The sequence below is a fragment of the Terrapene carolina genome, unplaced genomic scaffold (genome assembly GCF_002925995.2).
Source record: "Terrapene carolina triunguis isolate 2854851 unplaced genomic scaffold, T_m_triunguis-2.0 Scaffold68, whole genome shotgun sequence".
NCBI classification, from domain to species: Eukaryota; Metazoa; Chordata; order Testudines; family Emydidae; genus Terrapene; species Terrapene triunguis.
Window position 1 is genome coordinate 80,361,212 of NW_020664419.1, and position 24,185 is coordinate 80,385,396.

A 24,185-nucleotide genomic window follows, 5' to 3' on the forward strand; every position below is an offset into this window, starting at 1 on the left:
CCCCCGCCGCTTGGGGCGGCAAAAACCCTGGAGCCGGCCCTGTCAGCGTTCATCAGGTCTCTCGCTAAAATGGGAATCCTGCTACTTACCCTCCTTGATCTCTGTGGGTCAGAAGTACCACTGAAGTTCTAATTGTTATGATTTATTACCTCGGCACTGCTTTTAAACTGAGATGCAGTATTTCTTTTTTGGACACGCCAGAAGCAGAACTACCTTCTTGCATCATCAGCTTCTCAAGCCTTTTCTGCTGTACATGTGTAGAATACATTGATGGCAAGTAGTAATGACAAAAGGCCAGGTTCAGCTGATGTAAATCAGCATAGCTTCACTGGAACTATGCTGACTTAGACCAGCTGAGGAGCTGGCCCGATTGCTCACCAGTTTTGTTTCAGCCTTCACGGGGCTATTTCAGTATTTTAGGTAAGTTCCAGTAAGTATTTTCCTTCAGTCTACTCCACAGACACGTTTGTAGGCTATACAGAGAGGACTTGCCGAAAACACTTATTTCCCAAAATTATTCTAGACACTGAAGAGTATTTTTAAAATTAATCTATAATACAAATGTTGTATGTGTAAACAGCTGACTGGCTAACAACACTAGGAGACAGATTCAGACCAATAATTTTACCCAGCAGTTCGGCAGCTTACAGCAATTATCAACTATATTTGAAATCTCCTACTATATTATCCAGGGTCAGGCAAACTTTTTGACTTGAGGGCTGGATCAGGTTTTGAAAATTAGGGGAGAGGGTCGTGGCCTGGCCCCCCTCCCCTATCCGCCCCCCCCCGGGACCTCTGCCCCATCCACCCCCCCACACTCCCTGTCCCCTGACCGCCCCCGGAACCAGCACCCCTGACTGCCCACCCCTGCCCCATCCAATCCCCCCTCCTTCCTGACTGCCCCCCCGGGACCCCTGCCCCCATTCAACTCCCCTGTTCCCTGCCCTCTGACCACCCCGATCCCTATCCATACCCCCGCCCCCGACCACTACCCCGAACTCCCCTGCCCTCTATCCAACCCCCCCCCGCTCCCTACCCCCTTACTGCGCTGCCTGGAGCACCGGTGGCTGGCAGCGCTACAGCCGCGCCGCCCAGCTGGAGCCAGCCATGCAGTCGCCATCGCACAGCACAGAGCACCGGGTCAGGCTGGGCTCTTCAGCTGTGCTGCCCCAGGAGCTCGCAGCCCCGCCTCCCAGAGCATTGTGAGCTGAGGCTGCAGGAGGGGGAACAGCGGGGGAGGGGCTGGGGGCTAGCCTCCCAGGCCAGGAGCTCAGGGGCCGGGCAGGAGGGTCCCGCGGGCCGTAGTTTGCCCTCCTCTGATATAATCTAACCCCTTCTGAGGCTAAAGGGGTAGAAAGTAGAGCTGGGAAAAGAACAGATGGGTGCTTTTTGTTGTTTATTGGAAATTCTGAAAAATTAGTTATGGGACAAATTACAAATGAAAATTTTGGCAAATCGAAAAGTCACAAAAATTTTGTTTCTGGTCAAACAAAAAATTTAGTTTCAACAAAATCTAAATGTTTCATTTTTGACCAGATTTTTCAATGCATTTAAAGGAAACTTTGAAGCTAAAAGTCATTGGAACTGAAAAATTGAAACACTTCATTTCAAAACGTTGAAACAAACCATGTTGGTTTTTTGGATTTTTTTTCAACCAAAAGAATACGGCAAAAAATCAACATGAATTTGCAAAACATTCCCATGTCACCAAATCTATGTTTTTTCACCAGAAAAAGAGTTTTGGTCAGAAAATATTGCCCAGCTCTACTACAGAATTCGCTTGTTCCATTAACACCGAGCCAAAAATGATTTTATCCACAAAACTTTCATTTTGGTTGCATTTCCATTGAAAATAGGTTTTAATGAAAAAATGTCACTTAGCTCAACTGATCCGCCACGGCCCATTGTTCCTACCAGAAGAGGTTGGATGAGGAGTGTGGAGGCTACAGTAGTGGCTGCAGAGCAGCTGTGGTGCTGCTTTACAGCTTGGTAGGGGGGACCCTTCCTCCCTCCCAGCTCCCAAAGGAACTCAACTAGCACACAGCCTAGCTGGTCAGACTATGCACTGAGAAGGAAAGGGAGGGTAAGCATGTTACCAACTGATTCACTGTTGAATTCCTTGCTAAGAACGTATTCAGATACCACCTTGAGGGATGACTTTATAAAAACTTAAATAGAAGGAGCGCAGAGTCAGCACTTCTGCAGAAAAACATTATACTAGATAATCCCGCCTTCATTATAAAAACACAACCACCTTGTGACACTGCAAGAGTGTAAAATATTGACCTTGCCACAGAAACAGTACGGAATTGACCAGGAAAGAAAAATAGCCATGTCTGTGAAAACTAGATGCTCTTTTTGAAAATAAAATAAAATAAAGCTGAAAATTAACTGAGGTTGAACGTAAATATTTTTTATAGGAGACCAAACCAATACTGAATGACAATTTCACATAGAAACGTTGGCTTTAGTCCTCCCTATAAAGGTCCCCTATAAGAGCCAGAGGCCTGATTCTGTTTTCACTTTCATCAGTGTAAATTAGGAGCAGTTCTACAGCAGTCACTGGAATTATTCTGGAGAGAGAAGGATCCAGCTTGATATCTTAGAACTGAATGTGTCATTCAGTGGATTGAGAAAAGCAGTTGTTTACCAAGCCAGCGCTTGGCTAGACGACTATGCACATGATAAATAAATACCAAGCCAATATCGTTTGTTTCTTGCTGTGCTCAATGGGTATAATCATTGGAGGTAAAACAAAACATTCTCCACATTTGAGTATGCTTAAAGTTCGCTTGCTCTTAGTTCATGTTCACTTCTGTCACAGGCACAGATGCACGCCTTTTGGACGGTCTCCCAAAATAAGCAGAGTTGTATGTTATGAAGTACCCACTACCCGCCTTTTCTTCGGGCCAATATGCTCTGATTCCTTTCTTGGAATCAGTCTTAATGGCAAGGTCATTCCAATGTGGTGATGGCATAAAATTTAGTAGGGATTACTGCACATAACCCCAGGTAGGGTGGGTAACTAACTCGTCACAGGAATGCTGGCAATGTCTTTAACACAACATCTACACTGTCCTCTTAAGTCATACATGGGCACCATTGACTTTATCTTTATTTTCTGTGATGTTCATTTCAATGTGGTTGAAAACAGGATTGTCGGTTCCTTCATCTGCCGTGGTGAAAGGTTTCCAGTTCAAAACTTCCACTTTCTCATTCTGAAAAAAAGTTCACATTGTAAGGCATGGAATCACACACACACACACACACACACACACATGTGCGCTCACGCCCATCCACATAGACACGCACTATTGCTGTTGTCTATTGCTGGATCCGTCCTCTAAACTAACTCTCACTTCCCGATGTCCTGGCTGCACAGGTGACATATACACAGGACTCGTTACAGTGAGGCACCAAAACTTAGCTCACACAATGAACATTAAATATTTTCAAAGGAAGTGGGGAAGAGTGAGGCCCAGGGAAGGCACAAAGGGAGCAAGAAGGGGAATGGAAACATATAATATTTCTGACTTATTCCAAGGGAGAACAAGATTAAATAAATAGATTTGTTTTAATAGGTAGGGCCTAATTCCGAGTTGGTGAGGTTTTCAAACCTGTCCAGTTAGAAGCCTAAGTCCCATTGACTTTGAATGGGACTTAGGTGGGTTTGAAGATACTGCCCATTTACACTATGGCCCCTTTACATCATACTGACAGCATGGGGGGGGGAGGAGGCAAAAAAAAAGTGCTGGAAAAAAAGCCAAGTGCTGGAAAAATAAAAAAAAAGCCGAGTGATCCTGGCGGCGCAAAATATCGGGACAAAAATTGCGTCCCGACCAGAGATCGGTCGGGATGTGGGACAAACAGCTCAAAATCGGGATGGTCCCGATTTTACCGGGACGTCTAGTTACCCTACTTACAGCAGATGTAAATTTCTCATTTAAATGTACAGGAGATCAAGAGTCACTACATTTTTTTTAAAAACTACAGTTTCAGCATTTTTAATTCATTTAAAAAAAAACCCAAACAAACCCTTTATTCTGAGCAAGAAGAGTTTCCTATCAAGCTTTTCAAATAAGAAGTAAAAGTTAAAAAGCAACCAGAGTCGCTATTCAAACACAGGGCCAGCACCCTTTTTTCCAATATTGACTTAAAAGTTGTGGATGGGTCAGTTAGACTTTAGCATGGAGAAAATACACTAACCAGCTACGCTTGCACAGAGCAATACTGGGATGGGTTTGTTTCTGGGTTGTGAGAGTGAAAAAGGAGAGCCTGATTCTCCTCTGAGGGCCCAATCCATCCAATGCTCATTGTAGTCGATGGGAGTCTTTCCGTTGACATTATGATGCTCTGGACTAGGCCTATAGTGAACCAGGAGTAACACCACTGAAGTCAAGAGAGTTTTACTAGTGTGAATGGGGGGAAGACTCAAGCCTGTAGTTGGGGATTTTAACTAGTAGGACAGAGCAGGCTGATACATGTAGACGGAAGAGAAAGCATAAACTGATATACACTGCAACAGCTGGAATTTCTCTAGATATATGAGGAGAATGTGTGGGTTTAATCACGTACTTTGCTATTGTCATTCAAAATGTATCTAACACTTGTTCCTGGCCTCAGAAGAATAGCTCCTGTATTCTTGTGTACCAAAGTGTCATCCGCACCATGAGCTATTGTTCTCCTAATCCTGGTGCCTACCTGCATTTCATCTGTGAAAATCAGTGTTTACTGGCATCCCTGCTTCAGAGACTGCATCTTCCTTACATCTAACTACACCTAAACAGAAGTCTCCATTTGCCTAAACTGGCTCAGCCAAAATGGAAGGTGCCCACATATTTTGCCTCAATAATTAGACATTCATTAATAGTAATCATTTCACCCACGCTCCACCCAGCTTTTGCGCTATGTAATAAGCCAGTTGTATCTGGATCTAAGTATTATGGCCATTTAATCTGCGAGCATCAGCGTTCACATGCACTTGCACATCTTGTTCATGGCATTATGTCCTCATCTGGTGTAAAGCAGTGGAGCTCCATTGCAGTCAGGGGAGCAATTCTGATTTACACCAACTGAGGGTCTGGTCCAGTTTCTACGTGGACAAATAACATGTAATGTATTAAAAAAACCCTACCTCTACTGTATATTGTTAGTAACACAAGAGGTTTTCATAAGGGGAAGAGGCTGCAAATTGGATCATCTAAGAAAGATGCTCTCTACGTGGCACACTGAACTATCCAATGGATGCCTTAGCCATTCTTTCTAACTGAGTGCACTGAAAACACAGACCTTACAGGTGACCTGCAGTTAAATTTTTTTTTAATCTAAATGCTAAAAGCCACATTGTGAGCCTGCTCCTCCCACGGGTGAGCAGCTACTCTCAGTGAGACGCCTCATGGGAGTGAGTGAGCCCAGACTGGATAAAGGCTCCAGGCCAGAGCCTCAGCTTGTGGCAATTGTTGTAGTGCCACTCAAGTCAATGGAGTGATGACAATTTAATGCTGCTGAGGATCTGGCCCTCCATGTTTAAGGGATGTATTTTAGAATGCTGCTCCTTGGCTGCTGAAACTTTTCCTGGTTTATTTTAACACAAGAGGATGGACCACTACAACATTGCCAAAGGCAACAGCCAACAAGCTATATTTTTCCTTTAAATCGTGTTGGCTCTTTAATAATCTAACTATATTTTGAGAGGTTTGAGAGGCTACTCAATACTTTTTTCTTCCATTTCTTTTTCCTTTTCTTTTTTGAGTGTAGGTGTGTGTAATGTGGATCCACAGGCTGGGGAAATTTCCCCCCTCAAACTGTAGCTGGTCTAATGAGCAATATCAGAAATAAGCTAGAGAACAGATTTACAAACCAAGAAAGCTTTGCTGGAATGCAAAGGCACCATTGGCCCTCATTTTACGAAGCTAGCTAGGGCGTGCTCTAGTATTCTCTCTAATCTGCTGAGCTGAAGCCAAATACTAACTGCAGCTGTAGCCATAAATAGCTGCCTTGTCTATGCCAGCTGCCTAATCCTGATACACCGTATGCACAGCTGCTGCCTTAAATGAAGTAGGCACATCAGAAAGCATCAGTGTCTCCTACAGGATCAGCCATTCATATGGGTTGGGGCGGGCATGGGGTGAGGGGGAGAGAAGAAAAAAAAATGTAGTCCCCTGGGGGAAGCTCTTGCTTCTGATTCCTACTCTGTCACGTTATTAGAGTGTGCATTGCCTCTTCAGGTGTGCTTATTCTATTGTCTGCCCTGGTGTGACACAGAGCCAGAAAGGATTACACAGCTAGCAGGCTAATTGATCCAGATTCAACCTTTAGAGGTAGATAGATAGATAGATAGATAATGGTTGTGTTTTTTGTGTATTTACATATATATTGTTAACCTCTAACAATGTAACCAAACAGTTCCTGTCTATCCTGTATTCTGTTAATTCAGAGATCAAAGGAAGATGTTAACATTTAAATGAATTGTATATGTAGTAATATCGCTGTCTGACTTTCTCTTTGAAGTTTGCGATAAATCACATGTAAATGGCTGGAGATAGGCAATTGCCTTATGTTAATCCATGTAGCTAATTAATGGTGATGTTTAGGAAATAGGAGGTTACTTCAAAGACACTATAGTTCACCCAAGGACTGACAAGAGGCTTCCCCGGGAACATTATAAAGGTCTCTTGGGACCTGATCCTTTCATCTCAAATCTGCTTATGCTTCATCAGAGGAAGCTTAAGCCACAAGATTGATGTCTTCAGTTTCATTCTGGATGACCCTGATATTGAACATTGGACTGAACCTATGGACTAATTCTGAAAGAACTCTTTGCAACGCTAAAGCTCCCCAGTTCTACTATGAAACTGATCTAAGTTCATCTCTGTATGTATAATGATCTTTTAACCAATACTCTCTTTTTTAATAAATTTTACTGTAGTTAATAAGAATTGGCTGTAAGTGTGTATTTGGGTAAGATCTGAAATATTCATTAACCTGGTGGGTAATGTGTCTGATCCTTTGGGATTGGTAAAACTTTTTTATACGATGAACAAGATTTTCAGTAATCCTCATCATATTTGACTTGGCTGTCTGGGTGAAAGCCCAAGACTGGGTTGCTTTAAGGGAACTGTGTTGTTGGCTTCTGGGTAACCAGTAAGGTATTGTAGAAGCTGTTTTGTTGCTGGCTTCGTGAATCTAAGTATTAGAATAACCACCAGTCTTGGGGATTGGGTGCCCCATTCTTTGCAGTTCGCCCTAACTGAGCAATATCAGTGTGCCCCCCCCCCTTGGACCCCAGTCACATCTTGTATGTTTGGAGTGACCAATACTGAATTGTACAGAGGAAGAAACTGAAAGGACAGGATCTGGATCAAAGAATGGATGAACACTGAAACCGTTTCTTTAGAAAATGTAAAGCCCCCCCCCCCCCCCTGGTGTATTTGTCTCTGTTACCCAGGAGGACAGATTGCCTGAAGGAGGCAAATTAGAATGATGCACATAGCCATACTTACTGTCTTGGGTTTAGAAAATGAGAAGCTGGACAGCAAGTCCTCTTTGGTCAGCAAGAATTTACGATCTATGTTCTGCTTTATTCCTCCTGTAAAATACGCACAGTGTTAAATTCTTTATCAATTGTTTTTAGGTAATCCTAGTCAACTGATAAGGGTACATCAGACTCCAGCTACCTGCTGTGTCCACCCTTCCCATATACTTTGTCTTAAAGGACTATTGTCATGATGTGAACAGGTCCAGTCCTAGACCAAATGGCTCCCTAGGGGAGGAGCATCTTCGGCACCCTCTCCCCATCCACTTGTTAAACTTCTGAATACCTTATTTTTTATTGAATATATAGCCCATTTCATGACTTTGATGTACAATTTGCATGCATGATTTATCCCTGTCACAGAAGATGATAAATTTGCACTCTAGGATCTGTAAATCTGTATTTATTCATGCCATATATAAGCAAGTCTGGAAGGTTCCACAAGATTTTACAAAGGTCCAGAACATTCTAGAAGGATAGTGAAAAATGAATCCACGTATGGAACACCTGAAACATTTTACTTCAAACATTCTATTTTCCCTTTTGGTTACTAACAACACAAACAGCATCCTGAGCCCGGCGCCACCAAGCCCAGTACCCCAAGCAGTCGCCTGAGTCACATGCCCCTAAATCCAGCCCTGGATGTGAAGCATTGTGGAGGAAGTGGGGGAAGGAAAATGAGATAGCTCCTGGGAGCTCCAGAAAGAGTCTGAGGAATTCTAGAGTAAAGAAAACAACGACGATGTGCCTTACTCTCCTCTGCTTCTACGTGCAGTAAGTCTAATGGAAACCATCCTGTTCACTGTGTTCTAGTATGTGTGGCCTAAATGGTGAGCTGAGGATGCAGGGTTCAGGTCTAGATTAGTTTTAGGTTAGGAGTTAGATTGAATCAGGTCTAGGATCCAACTGCTCTCGCTGGCATAAAATGGTGGAAATGTTGAGAGATCAGCTGCACTTTTGTTTTGTTTTTTCACCCGCATCCAATTTGGATGATAGCCTCATTTTGGATTTTGCCTGGAACCAAAACCAGAGGGTTGGGTCGGGATCTCGGGGTTCAGATCCCAACTGTCATGCCTACTCTTATGGTCTTAGTAATTTGCAGCAATCTATTTCACTAGAATTTTCCTTGGGCAGTTGACATGGCTTTACACCATGAATCCTTCCTTGGGTGCATGGCTTGGCACTTAGTGAAAATGGCCACTGGGCATGTTCAGTAAGCATATTTCAAATGCTTTGAACTCACTCAAAGCAAAACTACTATTAACCTCTGGGAGAAGGAAAGATGCTTCTCCTCAGACAGGGCTATCTCCATGCTGGATGGCAGCTCTTAAAACTCAGCCCCTTCTCAGGTTTAATGCACTGGGTAAATGGATTCTCCCCTCCACCCCAACCCCAACCCCATCTCCTCAGGTTCAAAAACTGCTGATGTTACTATCTCACAATTCAAAGGAGAAAGCAATGCCCCCTTTGGACAGAGACCATGTCTGGAAAATTTCAGGCCAAAAGATAAAGGTTCTAGAAAGCTGTGAGTGAATGAAACCAGAGAGTGCAAGCTCAACCAGAGCGGTCACTGAAACTTCTCGTGATAGGGACGGTTCCATGTGTATGCACGTTAATGTGGAAAACAGCGTATACTTGTGTTAAACCAAAACTCTGGAAAAGGTACCTGTTAAGAGGCTGACAATCATTCCCAAAGCTATTGTGACCAGGGTCCCAAGTGTGCTGAAGTACAGATACGACAAGGAATACCAATAATCAGCCAGGACAGGTCTAGGAAAAGTGGGGGAAACATTTTGTTAGAGTCTTCTTCAAAATTCAGACAACCTGAAAATGCGTAAAACTAGGAACTAAGAGAGTAAATATAAGAAACGTTCTGTGCTAAAAAAATAATGAGTCACATGGTACTCTCCTGCAGAGAAACCCACCTGGCACTCAAACTCTGAGGTAAAACTGGCAGCCTCAGGCCAGTATGGTGGGCAAATGGGCCATGGCCAGTAAAACCACATGAGCCCATGCCTCCACTAGGAATTCTGGCCAGAACTGAAGAGTCTAGCCATGAGTCTTTTCTTTGGAGAGGCTACGGAGCACTGGAAGCTCCCTAGAAATGGGAGGGGGGCACTAGCACCCAGACCGTGGCCCCGTCCCCACTTGGCCTCTTCGCCCCAGGCCCGGCCCTCACTCTCCTACACTCTGCCGAGGGGTGCCTCACTGCCCCTCCCCACTCCTCCGGCTCCTTACTGCCCCTAACCCCTCTTCACCTGGGCTCCTCACTGCCCCCTCCCCAAGGCTCAGTGTTGTCCCACCACGCCCCTCAGGGCTCAGTCCCATCCATTCCACCCACTCACCCCGTGAGGCCCTGGGAGGAGAAGGGGAGAGGCCCATGCTGTAGCTGAGGGAGGCAGGGCGGCTCAGGGGTGTGGCTGCCCAGGGTTAAGCCGAAGCTGGCCCTCAGGAGGCAGGCGCTCCAGGGCCACTGCTGCTTCCCCTTGCAGCATGGATGGTGGCATGGCTCATTCGGTTCCCACCGCCGAGGGACACCGGGCTCCAACCGAGGCAGGGAAGCGCTGCCTAGTTTTCTCCACGCAACACCAATGGAGTGCCAGCCCTGTGGCTCTCTTGCAGGGGGGTGGGAGGAAGGGTGTCCATTGTGTCTTAGGCATGGACTGTGCCATCACTTCTGCAGATCTCTTATTAATGATGGTGCTGTGCACTAAATCTCAGTTAACCTGAGTCCAGTCAACTAGGTTTCAGCTCTCTCTGCTTTCGGGGCTTTGTGCTATAAAGCAGCAGCAACAAACCACTATTACGATCCCCTTTGCAACATGCCACAGAGAGAAGCACGTGGACCAACGTCTTTAAGTATGTATGTACACCTCTACCCCGATATAACGCGACCCAATATAACACGAATTCGGATATAATGCAGTAAAGCAGCGCTCCGGGGGGGTGGGGCTGCGCGCTCCGGTGGATCAAAGCAAGTTCAATATAACGCGGTTTCACCTATAACGTGGTAAGATTTTTTGGCTCCCGAAGACAGCGTTATATCGGGGTAGAGGTGTATTTTTTCTGATAGCCATAGAAACATGACTGCCTAGCGCCTGCTTGGCATTTAAATTTACACTGATGACAATTTAAAGTTGCTGAAACTGAAACTTTGTTTTTCATTTTAGAAATGGTAACAAATTATCCACTGTTAACTCTAAGCAGTTGCTTGAAGCAGAACAGATATACTGCAGAACCTACTAAACGCAAGTGCTTTGGGGTCTAAAATTTGTTTGATCTTATATATAACATCCCACTTGCCATGCTGTTGAATCAGTACATAGACACAGGCACACGGGAGCAGTGATCCATCAAATCAGGTATCCAGCTACTTCAGGGGAAGGCCCAGGAATCTCACAATTCACCTAACCATGCAATACTACACCAGCTAAGGGGAACGTTTTCCCTAAGGATAGCCAGCTGCTGACCCAGTTATGTCCGGAGACATAAGAATGGACTGCCCTTAGAATTTTTAATCTAGCCATTGTCTTTTAATCTAATTTAATCGAGCTGCTACTCCTTGTTCTGATATTTATATCATTGTTTTGTTCTTTGGGGGAGGAGGGTTGTTTTGTTTTGACTGTATGACACAATACAATGTAAGACAATATGACAATCGCAGAGGAAAAAGACCCCAGCATTTCACCCAGTTGCACTTGACTCTTATGGTTTTGCAGAATGTGGCTAGTTACTTCCGCATAGATATGATGCTGTTGGATAAACTTTTGGTGGAAGATTCACTGAAAACTCTTAATCACCCTCAAGGTTTAACCTGCTTAGATAGTAAAACTGTATGAAATAAACACAAGTCCCCTTTGCCTATCCACACTGCAGAAACAAAACTACTTCCCAATAAGGCACATGCGACTGTAGAACTCTATAGTACTGATCCAACACCCCCTGACTTCCAGGGGTTTCGATAAGCACCCCCAGTAGGAGAAAACACAAAATGCTGCTCCCTTTTAATTAATCAGGTAACCAAAAGAGTGAAGATTTTTATAACAATCCAACTATTACACAGATGGTCACATCACTTTCAGTCAAGCGCCGGTGCAACATGTGGCCGATTTGTTATATACCTTTCAGTGCCTTGCAGGTGTACAAGGGTTGTTAAAGTTGGCATTTCGGTTGTTGCAGTCCAGTTGCCTCCTGTTCCTGGACTGCCTATGTCACAGCCGATAGTTGTGAGATTTAATGACATAGTTCTCTCAGGGAGCGGAGGGTAAATCTGAGCCCCAATGCCAACCCAGAGTGAAACAGTAAAGCCCCCAATAAGCCCTACAAATGCACCCTGTAAAACAAAGTAAAATCGGATTGAAATGTAAAGCAAAAAAACCAAGAGGGTTGACAAAGAAAAACACTGTCAAGATTTTTCAGAACTGGGTGGCCTACTTTTCAAACATGACTTAAATGGGAGCTGTTGGAGGGTGCTCAACACTTGAAAACCAGGCCACTTAATTAGATGGCTAAGTATGGGCTTGAGTCTAACTTTAGGCACTAAGGTCTGAAATTCTTGGCCCGTAATTTTTTTAAACAACAGATATCAGGTAGAAACTATGAAGGCAGAAGCTTTTTTTTGAGATTTTATTCTATTTTATTTGAATAAGCTATCCTAACACCTTGGAATAGGTACACAAAATTCACAATGTATGTGTTTCCCCCCCCAGTATTCTGTCTGCAATGGGAGGAATTTCTTTAGAGCAAACACTTTTACCTTTTCTAAAGATAGGAACTCTCTTCAAGATCTGAACAATGAATTAAACTCTGCTTTAGCTGCAGCCAGTTATAATAGAAATCCTGGCTGCTAGAGCCTATACACTACCATTCCTACCTCTTTTAAAACCAGTCTCAATTTTTTTTAAAATGTCCCCAGCATAGACAAGGACTAACTGAGAATTTAATTGGGAATTAAGTACTGTGTAGACCTTGCCCTGGCTCTCTGAACAAGGATGAATCTCACTCATAATTCATTGCAGTCCACAGAGATACTCCAAATACAAAAGTTAACAATGTTTGATTTAAATTCTTATCAACTATGATGTTGTGCAGTATCTCTCAGCTCACAAGTGTCCAGAGGACTAAGTTTCACTTCTCTCCTGCTCTCAAGGCTTCTTGCTACAGACACCAAAATGTTAGACTTTATGAACTCTGGAGAACACCTCCGTTATTAGGGTGTCATAATTAAGGAATGCCTTGTGAAATTCAGTTTGATTCACAGATAATATTTACCTTGGCCTCAGATCTAAGGGTGTGTGTGTGTGTGTGTGTGTTTTAGATGATGGTGACCAAAATCAGGCATATAATGGAAATTCAATTTGCGACCATATTTATGGAGTGAATGTTGTCACACCACAAAGTAACAACATACTGCCCTATTTAGGCTGTTTACAGCACAGCAGTACTGATTCTGCAGCATTGTACAAAGACAAATCATTGCTTTAGCCACAGGGAACAAGGAGAAAATAAGTGATTGGTGAATCTTGCCATTTTTAACAATATTTTTTCAGATTAAACTACTGGCCTTATTGCCTAACTATTGGGGTATGGGGATGTGGGGGGTGAGGAGGTATGTATGAAAAATGCCAATCTAAAACATCTCCCATGATGCCTAAAACAAATTATTGGGGGGGGAGGGAAATGATCCCCCAAATGACTACTGTATTTTGCAACAGCAAGACACACAACTTATACTTACGATGGGGTTTGCGAAGGAGAAGAGGATTCCCAAAGAAAACAGTCCTAGAAGAGGGCCACCAACCATGCCAAAAATACTGAGAGCTGCCTGAGGAAGAAAACAAAGTCTTATATCAAGTATCACACAGCAAAGCCAAAACCTGCAACATGATGCCATGGGGGTGGGGAAGGAAATGAAATATCTGCAATCAGGATTTCAAGTTGGCTCTGGGCCAGATCCTCAGCTGGTGTAAACTGGTGTCACTCCCTTGTTGAATTATCTCAAATTACACCAGTTGAGGATTTAGTCCTAGAATTTCCAAGGTAAATACTCATTAAAGGATGAAAATTAATCACTTTCTAATAGCCAGTGATTGTTCTTTTCCATAGTTCCTTCTAGTTAATGAAACAGAGGTGAAAAGCAGTTAAACATGCACCTGTAACAAGCTGCCCAGAAGGGATGCCACACCAGCCATGGCAATACACACTCCTCCATAAAAAAGACCTGAATGGGTGAGAAAGACAAATGTATCAATTTAAATCTCCACAGTGAAGTTTCCTTCTAGTCTAATACTACTACTAATAAAGCCAAAAATACATGGCAGCCAGGATCGTCTTTGAGAACCAACAAAAGGTCATGTGCTCTGTTACCTCAGGAGGGGACCGTGCAAACATGACAAATCCTTTTACAACGTGTGATCACTGAAGATTAGTTGAAAGATTAATTCTTAAAAAGAAGTTGGGATGAGTAGTGGGGATATTAAGCACATCAAGAATCACTTACATTCCTCCTCTAACCCTCTGTGCCAACACTTTGTACTTGAAGAACGGATTTTCCTTCCCACTTGAGTTATGTTCCAGTGAAAACACTTTTAGATTATTGGAGTTCCATGGCTAGGAATTTCCCATACAGCCAGGATATAGACAGCCTAAGCAAATGAAGTCTCTTCTTCCCAGGGTCCCTAATGCTGGATGAGCACTTTAGTTACCATCCACCACTCACAAAGCTCTAATTTACTGCTACATGGGGACACATTAATCCCAGTGCTTTATATGAGAGGTCAGGCAATTATCAGAGTTCAGACCTGTGAGCCTCCATTCCCATAGCAAACAAAAGCTGGCATCAAAAGTAGTTAATAATGCTTAAGAAACCACGTTCTCGGGTGACAATGCTGTTGTAACACTCCTCACGGCTCTGGTATGCTCACTGGCAGGGCGTGTTCTCTTGCTCGGAAATACAGTGAAGTACTTGGCTGTACTCTTCTATCCCTTACTAAGCTTATTACAGTAAAAGAGACGTGTTAATTTTTCCCAGCAAACTACCTGGGGCACTGTGGGCCATATCTTCTGCTGATGCTAATTGATGTAGCTAGCAAAGAAATCAATGGAGCATCACAGATTTAAACCAACTGAGGATCTGGTCCTGTATGTTCAACTCAAAATTCTGAGACTGGCTGCTTGAGGGCATTAAACAGATTGAGGGCTTTAGGGTGTATCGTAGCGGTCGTGAAGCCTCACATTTTCTAGAAGGAGAGTGTGATGCAGTACATTTCCCCACCCATGTACCCTACCAAATAATTCCATGTTCAAGAGACTTGTTACAAAATTCCATCCCATGCACCTGCCTTCTGACTGACGGAATGAAAAATAACACCTATTTCAACCCAAGCCCTTTGGGTCTTTTGTATTAGGAATCTAGATTGAACAAGGCTACAATATAACTTTACTGCTTAAAGATCAAACAAGATGCCCTTTTCCATGTTCACTTTAAATAGCTGCTCCCCTTCTCCCCCATATCTGAAAACTCTTGGCCTGATTCTGATCTCTCACAGGTTTCATACTGGTGTAATTCCATTGACTTTAATGAAGTTACTCCTGATTTACACCTTTATAAGTGAGATCTGAACCAAGCCCTCTTTCTTTATGGTAAAAGTGGAAAATATCCCTCACAAACTTACTCATCCCCTTGGAAATCCAAGATAGTTTCTTTTCAGAGAGGGAGCTGAAGTAAGGTTTAATGAGATCCTCAACAGTTACAGCCGCTAAAGCGTTGATGCTGGAGGACACTGTGCTGCAGATGACAAAATTTGAAACATTTTTGTATGTTAGGAACTGAGATTACAAACACTTAATAATCGAGATAACGGCAGAGAGAGACTGTCTGCAACAATATCAGGGATCTTATGTAGCTATAACTACTATACATGTTGAAATTATTATTACTAACCGAAATAAACTTGACAGCACTATCTGTTACATTTTGCAATTGTTTAAAATATTGGTTCTCAGAGAGGATAATGCATGTTTTAAGAAAAAGAAACAATCAGATAAATCAGTGGAAGGAAAATTAACATATATTGCTATAGATCAAAGGATGACTGGTATTTTAAAACCATTTTTGAATTCATTAATATGTATTGCATCCTTTGGGCTAGGTACATATACATCGCATGGCATTTCATTGACTATTTTGGATGCACTCTACAGACTCAGGCCAAAAAGCGGAGCCTAAAGCTAGGATCCTAAATCCATATTTAAATAAATGAGTTGGTTTTCAAAAGTCAGTAGGAACTGCTGGGTACCTGACACTTTTGAAAATCAGCTACTTTTTCAAGTGCCTCGATGTGGATTTAGGAGCCTAATTTTCAGTGCCTATTTCTGAAAAATCTTGGCCTAAATCTTAAAAATGGCATGCCTGTATTGTGGCTGGAAAATGAGTATGCCCTGGCGCAGACCACAGCACACAAAATACGCCTCTCCACACATTCAATGGTTAATTATGAGCTCCAGTGAGCATTCGATAGACTCCGAGGGAACCACTTCTCCCAAACACTTGAAACATCAGCCCCTCTCTCCTGAGAGCAGATCTGGCTACTACGGAATAACTCTGAACCTCCCGGATCATATAGAATAGTATCAGACACATTTTCCTTACAGAGAAACATGCCACAATGCCTACTATTTCCCTTCTCTTTAATATTCCTGTGTCGCCACCAGTGGCCAACATCAGACAAGATTAACTAATTAACAGAATTCAAGTAGAACACCGGAGTTACAATAATAATTTGCACTTCTGCAACCTCTTCCATTTAAGGATTTTAAAGCACTTTACAAATATGAATTTATTAAGGTGAGAAAGTATTATTTTATTCTTCCCCATCTGGCTTCTTGTAGTGGCCCAGTCACTGTGCTTCTCAAGAAAGGCAAAATGCCAATCACCTACAATCCACAGATTGTGCAGTATCGGACATTTTTATACATTACTCTTGCAAGCAATCAGCTTGCACCTCAAAGTGTGAAAATGTATTGCCCTGATCATCGTATTTACTTACATATCTACAAATATTAAGAGTCAAAAAATTATTCAACCACGGCATTATACCAGTTGCTCTGGGTGTGATTGCTATGGATAAGGTTGTTAACAGTTTCCATTCTAACCCCTGATTTTTGAACGCTCAAGATTATCTAAAACGTTCACATTAAGGGCTGAAATTTTCTGTAATTGGTCGCTGCCAGAAAGTATACAACTTTGGAAAGCTGAAGCAAAAATCTTTTCAGTTGTTTTTCAATTATCAGAAGGCGGGAAATGCATTTTTTTACCACCACCATTTGAAACAAAACATTCTGACCATTTTCACAGGATTGACTCAAAACAGCTGTATTTCTTAATTCCAAACACTAGTTTGTAAATAGCCCTTAATGAGCAGAATGTGCTTCTTAAGTCGCAGGAAGAAGGGAGATGGCTTTAAAATACAGCTCTGAAGGTTTGAAAAAGGAAGGCTGAGCAGCAGAAAATTCCCATCAACTGCAGCTGCCGTTTCCCTATAGGATTTCAGGAATTTACAAGTGCAGCTAGTGAAGTAATAGCTTTGAAGCAAGGTGAGGCGGAGCTTGTACGTGCCATACTTTGCTCATGACAATGGAGTTTATAGCGCCAAGGCTCAGACTAGCCCAGTTGGTGGAGTTTGTTAACAGTGCAGACCAAATTGTTTCAATGCAAGGAAATTTGAAGCTCCACTGGTGAAGCCGGAAAGCTTTTAAGATGCACCCATTAAACAGCTTATAATTTTTCCCTGTTTAAAGAACAACAACAGGGAAATTAAATGCAAAGGATCTTGTGTAAATACAATTTATGCTCCAATGAGCATGCATAAAAACGGCCAACGTATGTCATTGAGTTCAGAATGATTATATTACCTTAATGTCCCACTGTAGGCGCTAGCCACGAAAAGTCCTGGTACCCCTGGAAAATCTCGTAGAATATCCAATACCAGATATGGCATGAGCTGAAAAAAATCATAGTGTGATGTTGCACTCTATATGATTTTATGAAAATACGCTAATGAGTTTGAATATAGTGTAACTGAAATATGCTTCATGCAAAAGGTCTCTTGTAAGGTATCATTACAAAGTTTATAATCTACTGAGTGTGATCGTATAAATGTACCACTCTTGTATCTGAAACTAGAAATATAAAATGTAACTCTGAGGGCCTATTGTAATTATGCAAAGTGTGGGCATTAATGGTGTTTGGAATCTTGATGGCTCCCATTAACCAGGACAAATGTCTGTAGATGGCTCTCTTTTACTTGTGAGTCTTCCTGTATAAGTGTGTGCTGGCAAGTGGGTAATGAAGTCTTACAGTGACATGTGATCATGTCACCTGAACTGGAATCCATCTTTAACCTAGTGCTTTTCCATTGAGAAGGGGGCAGTGGGGATGGGAACCCAGAGGGACAAAGGATTCCCGCCTTATGCAAAAGATATATAAGTGGGTGAAACAGAGAAAAGAGGGGCAGCCATCATGAGAAATCCCCTAGCTACCACCTGAGCTGGAACAAAGGCTGTACCAGGGGAAAGGATTGTGCCCAGACTAGGAAAGTGTCCAGTCTGTGAAATAAACTTATTAAAACATCTCTGAGGGTGAGATTTTATCTGTATTCAGTTTTATTACTGTATTAGGCTTAGATTTGCAAGTTTTATTTTATTTTACTTGGTAATTCACTTTGTTCTGTCTGTTACTACTTGGAACCACTTAAATCCTACTTTCTGTATTTAATAAAATCACTTTTTACTTATTAATTAACCCAGAGTATGTATTAATACCTGGGGCGGGGCAAACAGCTGTGCATATCTCTCTATCAGTGTTATAGAGGGTGAACAATTTATGAGTTTAGCCTGTATAAGCTTTATCCAGGGTAAAACGGATTTATTTGGGGTTTAGACCCCATTGGGAGTTGGGCATCTGAGTGTTAAAGACAGGAACACTTCTGTAAATTGCTTTCAGTTAAATCTGCAGCTTTGGGGCACGTGGTTCAGACCCTGGGTCTGTGTTGGAGCAGAATGGCGTGTCTGGTTCAACAAGACAGGGTGCTGGAGTCCCAGGCTGGCAGGGAAAAAAGGGGCAGAAGTAGTCTTGGCACATCGGTTGGCAGCCCCAAGGGGTTTTCTTTGATCCAACCCATCACACATAGATTGAGAAATATTATAATTTTACCTAATCTGTGTTCTTGCTTCTAAGGTATTGCTTTTATAATGTATCCACGCTTCATGCTGCCCAGTTATTCTAATTTTAAATGTTCTCTGTTTTACACTTTATTCAGATGGAAGGGACGAATACCTGACAAAGCCAAGAGGATGAAGCTGCCTTCATAGCACTATTCTCCTCGCTGCTCCCTTCGTCTAGCCCCAAGAGACCCACTGCCTTGGGCCATGACCTGGAGGCGGTGGGACTGAAGGATCTGCCACTTCCTTTAAAATCTTCCCTCCCTGCCTCTTTGTAGTGATTCCCTGCCTCAGTCATGCTGATTCACTGAATGCCAACTGAGGTGCTTTCCCCCCACCTCCAGACTGGGGCACATCCTCTGAATGGGGATTCAGAGGATTGATGGGGGTAGGCTCAGTGATTGATGGGGGCAGAGAAGGCAGAGGCATGGAGCCTCCATGCAGACCACCCTTGTCTCTCTGCATCTCTCTTGAGCCATGTGGATCTCAGGGGGAAGAGAGAGACATAGGTTTTGGGTCCCTTGGTTGTAGCACAGGAGAGCAACCTCCACCCTCCCCCAAAAAGGAAAATGATCTAGTTTCCTATATAGGGTTGTCATATTTGGTCTTCCTTGTCCTATGTATCACTAGGGAATAAGAGGATTTCTGGTTTCTTATTTTATTAACCCTGTCCTCCCTTACTGCAGATAAAATACACTCCTGGGTTTCAAGTGTCCCAAAATGTTCCTTAATGTATCTTTCCAAAGGGACAGAGCCTGAGAGCACCCATGACACTGGAGATGTGTGTGCTCAGCCTCATACCTTGGGAACAGCCCCTAAAGGCAGCAATCTTAATTCATCCCCAACTATTAAACCATTGAGATGTTTAGTGTTAAACCTGGTCTGGTGCTGACACCCGCTTTGCTGTCCATGGGTCGCAATCGTGATATATGGAGTACATTGCTAGTCCGCAAAACATTGCACAGACAAGAATCGCCCAGAGTCCCAAGAGGTTGATATAGAGAGATCTGCACAAACATGAAAGGAAACAACAATGTTAAAGAGTTAGCCATAGCACTGTATTGTGATGTTGCTAAAGATGAACATGTCCTACTGTACCTGTATTCACTTCCTCATTGGCAGCCAAAAACAAAAAAGAGAAACCTTGTTAACTGAACACTTCTTAGTCTAGTTCCAGACGGTGGTCTGTCTGGCTACCCTTTAAAGCAGTGCAAAGCCACTAACTCCCAGCAACACACAGAACTGTTGTAAAACATGACAAGCCACAGAGTAATTCATAGACTAGGAGCCACACTGTGAGCCCCTTCCTGACCTAACAAAGCCAGCACACCTTGGAAGGCTGCCATAGTGCATGCCCTTCTCCTGCTGACTTGGCATGGAGTCCCTCAGAGCTGTTGCTTCTAGGAGGAAGTGGACTGAACACAGACTGTGAGCTTCCTGTCTTAGTGCCTAGGTAATCTTGGAGACTGATGTAGTAAACTGACCCCATCTCCTGACAGCACTAGCCCAAAAAGGCTCCAGCTTCAAGCATGAATGCAACCTCTGCTACCCTAGGTCTTCATTCACTATTGGCTATTCAAAATGCTCCAGTCTTCTTGTCCACTTTGGCTTCCTTCTCTACAGAGGTGGAGCTCCTGCAGATTATTGGAGGTGTCTAGGTACTTCTAGCTCTAGACTGGTCCTAGTTTCATGAAGTTAATTACCCTCTGGCTTATCTTCGGTGCCCTACTGCAACCCACAAGCAGTATGTTCTTCAACAACATGGTTCTTTCCCTGTATTTCCATAAGATTAATTGTATTCCAATCAGCAGCCATTTTGTTGCCTGATGCCCATTAATTGCCACTGAGGCCCTACTTCTGTGCCAAGCAATCAGAGCTGCATTGGTACCTCCAGTATCTAAGCAAGTGTATCAGCATTTAGGGTGCTTAGGAGGCCGTTCAGTGCTTCCAGTGCCTGCGAAAGTGCACCAACCCCTGGGTTACTTTAGAAGGTTAATCGGGTTATGTGCAGGAGAGTAGCTCTGCTCTTGAAGATCTTAATGGGGATGGAAATGAATGTTATTGGGTGCACTGGTGTAATATAACTGAGCCTGCAGCCTGGTGTACTTCGTAAAGCTCATCAGCACAAGAGACAACCTGACTTAAATCAAGTGTCTGATAACAAAACCCGGGCATGTTACAGCTGATTGGGTGACCCCACTGCCAGAGGTCAGATTTGGGCCTTGTCTAAACATGTAAATTGCAAAGCTTTAGCTAAATCTGTTTCTAGACTAATTTAGTTAAAATAATCCAACCCTGTGTTATGGACCCTCTCATATAGGGTTGAGTGTGTTTTATATCAGTTTACCATAACCTGATTCCTTATCAATATAAGCTAAACTGAGATAAGGCACTCTTAGACTGATTGAAGATGGACATGCAGAAGAATTTTGTTAAATTAGTACAGGGATCGGAAACCTTTGGCACGTGGCCCGCCAGGGTAAGCACCCTGGTGGGCCGGGCCAGTTTGTTTACCTGCCACATCTGCAGGTTCAGCCAATCGTGGCTCCCACTGGCCGCGGTTCACCACTCCAGGCCAATGGGGGCTGCGGGAAGCGGCGCAGTCCGAGGCATGTGCTGGCCGCCACTTCCCGCAGCCCACATTGCCAATCCCTGAATTAGTGCAACTCTCATGGGTAGACAAGGCTTTAAGTAGCATGTTTTAGCCTAGGCCACTATAGTTAAAAATTAAACAAAATTGCTATCAATTGAGTGATTAAAGGCAGAAAAGTATGACCATGCCCCGATTACCCACAGCATTTTCAAATCTTGTTTTTAAACCATGTTGGTGGCTGGGTGTCAAATGACAATCAATGTTTGTCCTGACTTAAATCCTAGTTCAGAGTGGCACTCTATGGGTACGTCTACACTACGAGATTAATTCGAATTTAGATAATTCGAATTTGGGAAACAGATTGTATAAATTCGATTGTGCGCGGCCACACTAAGCACATTAATTCGTTTTTTAACCACATTAATTCAGTGGTGTGCGGCCACACTACCCCATTAATTTTAACCACATTAATTCGGTGGTGTGCGGCCACACTACCCCTAATTCGAATTAACAAAATCGATTTTGGTGCTACTCCGCTCATCGGGGTGGAGTACAGAAATCGATTTTAAGTGCCCTTTAATTCGAAGTAACTGGCTCCGTTGTGTGGACGGGTTAAGGATTAATTCGGATTAACGCAGCTAAATCCGAATTAAAGTCGTAGTGTAGGACTTAAGAAATGAGTTGTTCCCACTAATTCTGAATGAGTAATGCTGGGTGGAATACTCTTCTGCAAAGCTGGCATTGTGTCTGGGCAGACTATGCAAGTCTTTCTTTTTAATAAGAATTTAAGATTTCAACATTCAAACCATTGTGTGGTGCCTTTGAAGAGTTCTTTGAAGCCAGGAATTGGTAAGGGGAAAATAAGAGGTAATAAACTAGTAGGCTGATGAGTCAATATCACACCTGCATTTATCTGAAATGTGTGATTCTTCCACTTTAAACACCTGTACTTCTTTTAAGTGAATATGTCGTTGTTCAAATACAAGAATCTAAGTTGCTTGGTTGTGCTTTCTAGTCACAAAACTACAGATGCATATCTTGGGTGGGGTGAGATCCTTTCTGAGACAGTCAAGAATCCTGAGATACTTTTCTCAACCCATAGTTTCATGCATTACCAGAAGGCATGGGTTAGGACCTGTGAATTCATTCACTCTGTGAGCCCAGTTCATTATTGTACTGTACCTTGTAAATCCTTTACATCAGTGTATTGTGAGTGTAAATTGTTACCATTCTGATGTGATAGCATTTTACATCTACTGTGCACTGGTGTAAATGACTACAAAAGGAGCAGGGCATTAGTGACTCTTGTTGTGGGTGTTTTCAGGTTCTTGCAAAAGAAACTAGGCAGCTGTTGTATTGCCAGCGTTTACACCTGTGTGGACATGCAGTGTTTATGCTGAAAATTATCCATGCCTCAGGAAATGACCATATTCTCAGGCACAGATAGGGTGGCTAGCAGCTTATGTGCCTGGAAACTCAATTGCCCTCATCTGGAGGAAAGCTGGCAGAAGGGGGCTAAATAAAGAGCTCTCCATGAGGTTTTCCTTGCAGAGATTTCCAGAAGTGCTCCCCAATAAGGGCAGGGGTCTCCCATTAATATGGAAAGGCTTCAAGGCTCACGCAGAGATTCCTGGGAGGCTAGGGCCTTCCACGTGGAACCGCTGTATCTTCACAGCAGCTCTGGCCATGTGACTCCAACGGTGCCACACTCCCAGACTCCTCTGGTCACAACTGAACTGCTTCCAGGATGCCTTTAAAGGATCCCATTGCAACCCCATTGGGGGGGTGCAAACAAGTAATATAACTTCAGATAGGGATGCTTGGAAGAGTCAACATCAATGACATGCAATACAGGCATGACGCATGAAGCTCTTTCCCATACGTGAGCAATCCATTATAGAAGTGAGATGCGCCTTCTGTCTGTGTAAAGGCTGACCTTCTGAACAAAGCAGCATGACCAAGGAAGAGGCTTTGGAGACACAATGATGATGCATATCAACTCATTCCTGACATAAATATGACTGACTACAAAACTAGCTTTTCTCACTGCGTTAGCCTTAAACATTTTAATTCTAAAAATATAGCTCTCACCAGGAGGGGAAAGAAAATTGTTTCAATTATTTTGCCCACATTTTTAAAATATTAAACCTCCAAAATACTGTCCCTTCCTATACCTTATGGCATTGTATTATGGGGAATGCATTTTTATTTTTCATACATTTCTCACATAAGTAAATCTCTAGAGAAAGCTTACTGATCGCCAGTATCCAGCTGCTTACAGCTTCAGGACAGGTCACTAACTATTCTGAAAACAAAGAACGTGATTCTTCAGCAATTTTATCATTGGACAATCAATTTCAGTAGCTTTATGATTGAATCCTTTAATATTTATTCTGGTACAACTCCCATTCACTGATTTAAGTTTAATATAAGAACAGGAGTGCTTGTGGCACCTTAGAGACTAACAAATTTATTTGAGCATAAGCTTTCGTGGGCTACAGCCCACTTCTTCAGATGCATAGAATGGAACATATATTGAGGAGATATATATACACACATACGGAGAGCATGAAAAGGTGGGAGTTGTCTTACCAACTCTGAGAGGCCAATTAAGTAAGAGAAAAAACCTTTTGAAGTGATAATCAAGATAGCCCAGTACAGACATAAGTTTAATATAGTACCAAGCCAGGATCTGGTGTTATTAGACGCTTTGCACAAATAACAACTATACAATTTGGTCTCTAGGTTGCAAATGAACTTAATACAACTATTTGTGTGCATGAACACCAGCATCATAAAACAGTTGGGCACATAACTTATAAATCCTGGCATTTATTC

General features: G+C 42.9%; 1 protein-coding gene across 1 annotated transcript in view; it reads right to left on the reverse strand.

Annotated features, from left to right (window-relative positions):
- Positions 1–3,086: 3,086 nt before the first annotated feature.
- Positions 3,087–24,185, reverse strand: part of SLC5A8 (solute carrier family 5 member 8) — a 30,274-nt gene continuing 9,175 nt past the window's right edge. Inside the window, exons 7-15 of the mRNA XM_024217670.1 lie at positions 19,632–19,761; positions 17,447–17,535; positions 15,208–15,320; positions 13,687–13,754; positions 13,272–13,358; positions 11,656–11,867; positions 9,201–9,304; positions 7,499–7,588; positions 3,087–3,202 (exon numbers count right to left, since the gene is read on the reverse strand). Coding sequence (XP_024073438.1) covers positions 3,087–3,202; positions 7,499–7,588; positions 9,201–9,304; positions 11,656–11,867; positions 13,272–13,358; positions 13,687–13,754; positions 15,208–15,320; positions 17,447–17,535; positions 19,632–19,761 — 1,009 coding nt within the window. The remainder of the gene's footprint in view (positions 3,203–7,498; positions 7,589–9,200; positions 9,305–11,655; positions 11,868–13,271; positions 13,359–13,686; positions 13,755–15,207; positions 15,321–17,446; positions 17,536–19,631; positions 19,762–24,185) is intronic.